The 9,291-nt window shown below is 39.1% G+C and overlaps 1 protein-coding gene across 3 annotated transcripts in view; it reads left to right on the forward strand.

Moving 5' to 3' along the window:
* Nucleotides 1-3,737, forward strand: part of PAPSS1 (3'-phosphoadenosine 5'-phosphosulfate synthase 1) — a 99,330-nt gene extending 95,593 nt beyond the window's left edge. For all 3 annotated transcript variants that reach the window (XM_064484347.1, XM_010999056.3, XM_064484339.1), the window contains exon 12: nt 3,018-3,737. In XM_064484347.1, the coding sequence (XP_064340417.1) occupies nt 3,018-3,156 (139 nt within the window). In that variant the 3' untranslated portion in view covers nt 3,157-3,737. The remainder of the gene's footprint in view (nt 1-3,017) is intronic.
* The last annotated feature ends 5,554 nt before the right edge of the window (nt 3,738-9,291 follow it).

Genomic DNA, 9,291 nt, shown 5'->3' on the forward strand with positions numbered 1-9,291 from the left:
ATTATAGTGGGTCTGACTTTTCTTGCACTTTGAACAGATGATAGAAGTGGGAGAGACTCCCTAGACTTAAACTACTTGAATGCGTCTTGCTTTGAAGCAATATCTGTTAACCTTTCCTTTTCATCAATCATCTTTGAAAATGTGTACAGACATTTAAAAGATGTTTTACCTAAGAAGATGAGAGCTATTGAAATACTGAAATGAATGTATTTCTTCCTGTCTTTCTGGTGGTGCAGGGACTAGAAGAGCAGACAGGTGACTAGGGGAAGATGTCACATGCCTGAGTTGAAGAAGCAATGCCTTCTGCTTAATAGTAAGAGATGAGATTATAAAGCATTAACATTGATTTGCCTGTGGCTGATTAAATGAGTTACACTATTTTATATTCATATGTTGTGTGTATAGCATTGCAGGGTAGAACTCTTAGACATGTTTCAAAGGGGAGTAGGACATCCATTAAAGTCTGGGTACCTCACTGGGGAGTTGGAAAGGCCAGAATCAGGGCCAGCAGCAAATGTAAGAGGGAGAACTACTAGATCCAGGACCAAGAGTCACATTGATCTTCGAAAGTAACAGTAGCGGGCAGGCATATGGACAGGCCAGATGCAAGAGGTGCGTGGAGATGGATGGTAATACAACCAAGCCCAAGGTTCAGAAGCCCAGTGAGCAGTCAGGTCATTGATCACACAGACAGTGAAAATTAGAAAAGGGGGAGAGGCCAGAAGCTGGTGTAAACTCTTGATCATTAAGGAAATCACAGTACTTCTTTCTTGGTCAGGAGCTCAGTCCTATTGAGTGGATGACCCGAGAGCTCATCGATAGACTGAGTGAACCAAGCTAGGAACAAGTTAGGTGTGTGGGTTCCCTGGCTGAAGTGGAGGTGAGCGAGGTCAGAAAGAAACCAGATCTGAAGATGACTGTTGAAGAGATCACCAATGGTGGGTAAAAATCTCCAGTGGGAACAATCCAGATTTAGAGAAGAAGGGACATACAGGGAGCTCAGATTAACCACAGCAGTCAGAAGCCCTATCTCCTCCTTTTTTTTTTTTTTTTTTTTTTTGCCAGAGGATGAAGTGTGGTGACTTATTTAAGACTCTGAGTGGTCCTGTATTAAACTGATAGAATTTTTCTGTGTGTATGCCTTTCTGTGCTTTCATATTTCACCAAATACTTGTTGAGTTCCTAGTTAGAAATCTAATCAAGTACCTGATCAGTGGTCAGTATTTATTGAATGTGTGTTGTGTCCCCAGCACTGTTGAGGTATACTTGTGCTGCTGGGGTCTGTCATTTAGGGGTGAATTAGTGGCCATTGTAACTCCCGTGGAGCCGGAATAGAGAAAGTCATGCTCTGTCCACATCCTGTTTACCTGCTCTCATCAGGGCAGTGTTCCAAATGATTGAAGTTTCAGATTAATTAAAGGTCATATTATTTAAAATTACTTAAAATCACCGTGGATAGAGATTTTAAAAGTAAGCTTTTATTGATAATAATTTGATATTTTAAATTTGATTTTGATATTGATCATTTAAATCATTGCAGAAAGCATCATGGACAAAATTAAAAGCACCTGTGATACCACTGCTTAGGAATAACCACCGTTAACATTTGGGTGCATTTCTTTATGGCCTTTTCCTCCACCCACCCCCTCATTTTAACAGAACTGCAATAGTATTCTATATACAGTTTGGGGCCCTGATTATTTCACTTCATTATGACATAATGAACATTTTATCCTATGCTGTAATTTATTTAGACCTTCGACTTTTAGATCATTTACATTTTACTGTCGAAAAACAACTTTCAGATAGCTGACTTTATGTATAGTATTTCCCTGCATCTCTCATTATTTCCTTTACACAGATTCCTAGAAAAGTGATTGTTAGTTAAAACATACCTGGCATACCTCTAGAAGCGAGGGCCACTTGGCAGTTTATGGTTTCACTTGATTCCCAGGTTAACTCTACAAATGTTGAAGTGGGAAAGGAACATATAGCCACTAACCAGGAATAAACAGGGCTTGTGATCTGGTGACCTGAGTGACCCAGAACTCTTACGGGTCCTGGTCTGCTATCTGGTTGGTTTCCTTGTTTGAGGGAAGGGGTTGAAATTACTAGTAGACAGTATGTGTCATAGCCACCAGTGCTCGGTGCTTAGTGGTCGAAGGGCCTGAGGGCTTCTGTGTGTTTTGTAGGTATGAGGATGAACAGAACACTACCTTTGTGTAATATCAGTGGAATAATATTAATTATTGCTACTTACTTGCTGCTATTGCTATTTTTAAAATTTCAGTTTTTGTTTTACTGTTCCAGCATGCATTTAGCCTCTCATATTCAAACTTCCTAAAAAGTTTCAATCTCTACTAGCTATATTAAATTTTTTGTTTTTTCAGGAAAAAAAAAATCCTATTCCTAAATGATTAGTTGCCAGGGGCTGAGAGGAGGGGGGTAGGGTGGGAAATGGGTATGGACATAAAAGGGCAACTCTGCGATCATTGTGGTTTTGGAACTATTCTGATTCTTGACTGTGGTGGATACATGAACCTACACATGTGATAAAATTGTACAGAACTGAGTAAACACACAGAGAAATAAGTATGAGTAAAACTAGGAAATCTGAGTAAGGTTGATGGGTTGTTTCCTGGCTGATATCCTAATAGTAATATTATGCTGTAGTTTTGCAAAATGTTACTATTGGGAGACCCTGGGCAAAGGACATATGGGATCTTGCTGCATCATTTCTTACAGTTGTGTTTGAATTTGAATCTACAATGGTCTCAGTAAAAATTTCAGTTAAAAAGTATTTTTCCCACTTCTAAAAATAAGTAATTTTTGATAGCGTAGTGTTTTGCTCAATGACAAACTTGAAATCAGGTTGATATTCCTAAGTACCACGTTTCATCCAGATTTTTTTTCTTATTAAGCTTGTCTACCATGAACAGAGGAACAAATATTTTAAAAAATTTCACTATAACTGAGTTTTTTAAAATGTGAAATTCTCTTTTTTCTCTCCCTCTCAGCCATGAAGACTTTGAATTTATTTCAGGAACACGAATGCGCAAACTTGCCCGAGAAGGCCAGAAACCTCCTGAAGGCTTCATGGCTCCCAAGGCCTGGACCGTACTGGTGGAATACTACAAATCCCTGGAGAAAGCTTAAGCTGTCACCCCAGTCACTTCACTTCTGACATCTCGCTAAGTAACAAGAAGGGACCACGTACTTACTGTTGGTATTTCTTTGTGGTGGTGTCTGGACATGCTTCCTAAAAACAGGCCCTTTTCCTTAACTAGCATCAGTTTTGGTCTGCCTTATGAGTTCTGTTCTGAACCAGTGTAACACACTCCTGGTTTTAATGTATCTTTTCCACTTATTATAGTTAATATTCCTGCAATACAATTTTAAAACCTAGTCTTTTTGTATTCTATTTATGCTTCTGTCTGATGATTTTTTCAAGCTGTTATATTAGTTTGTAACCAGTAGTATACCCATCGAATCTCACTTTTGATTTCTTGCAAAAAGAAAAAAAAATCACTGAACAATAAACTTGGCTAGACCTTGTTTTGGGAATTTTACAAGACATCTGTAGCAATTAGATTTTTTTTCTACATTGAAAGTATAAACTGCTTTCTTTCTTCTTCCTATTAGCTATTGATCTCTCAGCTGTTACAAAGTATATTAATATCTGTGTAAACCATGAATGAACTTTCTTTATTCAATAAAATTAAACTTTTGGCTTCTTATGTATGTGAATTTTTAAAATTGTTTTGCTTACATGTACCTTATCCTTCTTGTGAAAAAGTTTCTGAGAGGAGGGAAAATACAGGCATCTTCCCTTACTGTAATCAAATATTCAGTTCTGAGCACTGTTTCATAGTGATATTTTAAGTGGGAAAATAATCATGCAGTCTCAATCCATCCGAAAATTCAACCCATTTCCTCAAATTTCTGTAACATTTAAAAATACCTAAGATAGTGGTACCAGTGATAGAGACATGATAGAGGGAGGTATGGGAATCCCAATTAGTTCATTTGCTGGGGTGGGGGGGGGAGTGGAAGCAACCTATCAAGTTTGCTTTTGCAGAATATCCTTAAGTAGAATATTCAAGTGGAGATGCTTATTTAGGATCTGGATATACAATTTTGGTTGAGATGCGCGCATTTTTTATTTGCAATTATAATTCCTATGATGAAATAATTTTGTATGATCTGGCCTTGAAAATCCAGCATTATGAAGAGATAGCAGATTATGCATGGAGATAGTGGATAGTCACTATACACTAAGGCAAATGGTAATAAAATAGAATTAGGAGAAGAAATAGAAGGAAAAAAGATTTTTAAATAAAAACAGGTCATTGAGGGACTCCATTAGTGAGAAAGTTGATAGGTAGAAAAAGATGGAGAATATGTAGATATTTTCTAGTGGATTGATTTATTCACTAGTGGATACTGAATGGAAATACTCATGAGTAGGTTACGTAAAAAGTATATGGATGGATATGTTGATGGGAAAAATTAGAGCTGATGGTTGATACTACTTTTTTAGTTCCATATTAGCTAGACCTTTTTTGGGGAGAACTCCTTTATGTAAATCCACAAAGGTTGAAGGGCACCATAGATTATCCCTCTCCAGCCACAAACAGCTAAGGTGTGACTCAGCAACTAATTCAGGAACTCCCACCTCAAGTGCTGAAAATGTAGGAAGTGATGTAAAGATGTAGGGACAGAATGAATCTTGGTTTCACGGTGGCAGTGACAGAGTTGAGATTCTGGGGGCAGTGAGTATCCAGTGGAGGTGGCGCCTATGGCACCGGGGTCTCCTGTGCAGAAGTAGTATCTTATCTCGAATATTCCAGTGGTGTGGCCTTGGCTGAGGCCTCTGCAACCTCCTTTTGTTCCTGACCGTTTTCTAAGCCTCACCCTTGCATTTTCCATCAGTGCTGTAACATACCCAACAGCTTTCCCATATATTCCTTTGCTGCCTAAATTATCTGAAGTTTGAATTGTTTGCCAAGAACCCTGATCATAACAGGTGGCGTGTGAAAAAAAATGTCTACTTCACATTAAAATCTTAATACTGCTAAATTCAAGGTGATTTTTACTATTAGCTTATTTTAAAAGTTAAAAGTAGAGAAAATTTTTTTTTAATACTTGACACTCAGAAGACTTACTCTTTTAAAGTTACAAAAATTTACTCATAAAATCGAGATGAGAACATGAAGAGCAGAAATCAAGGTTAACATCATTAGGGTGAAATGTGGTCTGAAAAGTAACTGTGTTCTATCATGTGGTTATCCTTTCTAAGTCGCACCGTGCCCCCTCACCTCCAACCCACCGGAGAGGGACATGATTCCAGGCCGCTGTACTCTTGGAATTGGCCACCCTCTCTGTGTTCCAGAGTGATGGAAAAGAAAAGCACCTAATGATTTCTTCCAGTCCATGGGTTAGTATGTGTGTCTTTAATCTACAAATATGATATATGCAGGAATTTTATATTTTTCCTCTCCAGTTCATAAAAATGAGCTCAAGCCAATATTTAAAACCTTCAACCCTTACACCAAACCTCTCCTGCCAAGTGGTCTTGGAAATCTCAATGCCATTTTTATCTATCCATCAGCTGGAAAGGTGAATGGAAAAATAATTTTCTTTAAAGGAAGGAGGGAAAAAAAGTGCAATCATCTTGGCAGAAATATAATGTTTTAAATCTGTCAATTCTCTTTTCCACTCTGATAATCAAGACCACATATTTGAATTTCACTTCCATCCAAGAGGGGAACAATTATGTCATCTCTTGAAAGTTTACATTTAAATACTTTATCAGGAAAAATTCGGAAGTCATGCTTCCCACATATGGTATATTTTTATTAGCACATATGTATCCAGGGGTGAGTTGGCTCACGATGTGAGGAAGCATTTGCCCACTGGGCTGCTTTTACGTGTGGGCTACATTTCTTGCAGGGCCCATAAGCCTCTTTGTATTTCTGCGGATTTCACGTCCTCCACGCAGTCTTGTCCTGAATGTAATTATATGTCAAGTTGTGCAAAACACATTCTGCCCACTTAACTCCCAGTCAGTCTTTTCAGGACTGAGGTAAAAGCTGGCCTCCCTCAAGATTGTATACTTGAGAACTATGATTGAGCAGAGGGGGGTGTTAAGATTGAACCCTCTTTTTCCTGACCCCCTGTTTCACCAGATTCCTGAGGAAAATGGAACCAGAGTTTAGGGCCTAGATTTGAGGAACTGACATTGGAAACATGGAAAATTCCATCATGGACCTTTATCACCCTGACCTGTACCAGCTCTGAATATCTAAAATGATCTGCCTTTGTTAAGAATAGGAAAACATCACCACTGAAATGGATTAGGAGACCGACTCCCTCTCTGCTTGCCTTCTAGCAGCTCTGGCTTGTCTTTGAGAAATGTTCGTCCTCTCCAAGAGCATAACCACTTCTGTTGCCCAAAAGAAAGTAAGTGTCTGCTAAAAGCAAACATTCTGGGATGTTGCCACATGATCAGGCCTCTAAGAAAAAACAGCCAAGTCGAAGGGGATACTGACATGTGCCTGGTTCACCGCCTGGCTTCCTGGAGCCTGCACTAAATGACTTTGAACTTCAGTGTGTGTCTCATGCTATTTTGTGTGGCCTAGAGGCACATATTTATGTTCTACATGGGTGCAGGTATAGCAATTTGACTTTTGGTATGTTGTGGGCAATTCCAGTGGGCTGGCTATTCACTGGCATCTGTTAGAGAATTTTGAGTAAAAAATAAGTTAAAGGTTTAGTTACCCAGGAGATGTTTTGACTTAAGCAGAGGCACAAGCTTAAAAGAGAGTATAGTTTTGTGGTTAAGCATTCAGGCTCTGAAGGCAAACTGGACCAGATCTTTGCTGGTTGTGTGCAAAAGTGAACGTTCTCATGGGATCCCTAGCTTCTGTGCCCTGACCACATGCACGACATTCTGTCAGCACTACACATTTGGTGTTCCTGCTGATAAACCGGACCTTTCCATCACCAACCATTGTGAATCTGTAATTGCCTGAGCAGTCATTTCTTCCAGTAATGGGAACTAAACATTTGTAAATACAAATAATTAGATATGCAGAGAATAAACATATAGATTTTTAATAAGCAATAATTCCAATAGTGGTTCTTTCACTTTTACACTTACAGTGACTGTCCAGGCAATTACAGATTCATCAGATTCCGTGAGAACATTCACTTTTGCATTTCCTGACTTTACGTTTTAATTTGTATCCTGTACATTATAGTAACATTTTTCTTTGCATTTAGTTTCCTTTTAAAAAATGAGAATAAAGGAAAAAATTTAATGTCCTAATCTCTCAGGGAAACCACTACATAGCCCATAATAGCTGCATTGGGGGTTCTTAAGTTTTTATATTTTTAAATCTTTGGAGCAATAGGAAAGGGATTTGGTTTGTTTTATTCACATCTCAAAGTTTGCATAAAATATTTTCTTTTACTGCCAGAAATAAACAAAAGAGAACAAAGAACCTCAAGAAAAAAATATAGCTTAGAGACAAACTTGAAAACTCAGTTTTGAGTTATTAAAATATATTAAATGGAAACGTTTAAAAGGCAGTCTTTTTAGAAAAGGGTCTGGAGTGATGACGTCGTTTATGGTGATGACTCTGAAAGAGGGCACAGGTGATGTGGTAAAAAGTCAAGAGCTCTGTTTACAGGAGAGTTTGGGGTATTATGTTAAATGAGATTTTTTTAAAATGTGGAAGTACCTGTTCCCAGGACTTTCTATATAGCAGGTATTCAACGTATGTTTGTTTCCTCCCCTTGGAGGTACGCTCTAGGTGCTGTCTAGTCTTCCTTCCATTTCCTTAGACAGGATCCTGATTGTGTTGATGTAGGCAGTGTGCCCAGCTCTAAGGGGATGGGTGATGCGGTGCTGGACATCCTGTTCCCAGCCTTCCCAGCCTCCCTCGTAGCTGTCATTGGCCATGGGACCAACTTGGGCCAAGGAGACCTAAGAGGAATTCTCTTGGGGTGGGGACTTGGCTTTTCTTACAAAAGAGAGAGGATACAGCTAGCCATATGACATTTCCTTTTTCTCTGTCTGGTAGGCAGACTTAAAAATGCTTCCTTGGCAAGCTCTGTACCAAGATGTGATGCATGGTATTTAGCAATTTCTGTTGCATTTGAAAAAAGTTTAAAGAAATGTTTTTCAAGTTGTGGCCTTGACCCAATTGTTAAAGTCACCTGGGTTGCTATCTCTGGTTTGAAGCCAGGATGTTCTTTGTGTCACACATCCTAAAGTTTGGTATCTGGTAGTGTAAAGTCTGAGGTAGATAGTTCTTTTGAATTGGTTTGTTTAAAAAGTTGTAATGTGTTTTGATTTGGATATGCATTCCAATTAAAGACTTTAATAAGCTTTGGACTTGCCTATCAGCTCAGAAAGGGAGGTTTATGGAGAAGTTATTGTTTAGACCCACTTAGTAAAGCTCTGCTCCTTTGAACATTTCAAGAAATACTCAGGTTGAGAATTTGCAGCTAGAGACAGAGGTGGAACAGGATGGTCCTCTCTTGGACTAGGGCTTTGATAAGTCTTTCCTCCTTTGCTAAGAGGTTAAAACTTATTTGCTCTCCCATAAACTATTGCCAGGGATTCCTGAAATACGAAGGGCCCCATATAATCTCTTTTAGAAACAGAACAAGACCACTGCTAACAATAACAATTATTTTTAAATATTTTTCCCCCTAGAGCCTCGGTTACCTCTTCAGGTGTTTGCAATTTGCTTTGTTCGAGACTCCATCCAGGAAATGACAAAACAGTCCCTAGATAGCCCAGTCTCCTTAGTTGAAAGTCTTATAATCAATCACACGGTATTTTAACTTCTAAGAAGGAAAAGTTTACAGGCATTATGAGGTTTCTGTAGACATCTCCATGTCCCCCTGAGTTGATCCTGCCTTAGGAGACCCTCCAACACCAGGCAGCTGGGCCGATGTGGCCCCCTGCAGTGTGAGGCTTCCTGCTGCCCTTTCTCCTGAGGTTTTGGGGACTTGACACAGGCATTTTTCCCTTTGTGGCCAAGCCAGTTTCCCATTGTCTCAGTACCTCCTCCTCTTTTTCTCCAAGGCCATCCTACCACACTGGAAAGGTTTCGAACAAGAGAAGAAAGAACACTTTTGTCTCAGAAAAATGCTTAGCACCAAAGGCCTCTAGGCAAGCTTTTCAATGTTTACAGTTTTGGTTTTTTTTTTTTTTCAAGTGTTCTTAATACTCTGAGGAATGCGAAGCAACCTTCTCACACCTCATGCAGTCTGGGA

This window comes from Camelus dromedarius, chromosome 1 (assembly GCF_036321535.1).
Source record: "Camelus dromedarius isolate mCamDro1 chromosome 1, mCamDro1.pat, whole genome shotgun sequence".
In the NCBI taxonomy this organism is placed as follows: Eukaryota; Metazoa; Chordata; class Mammalia; order Artiodactyla; family Camelidae; genus Camelus; species Camelus dromedarius.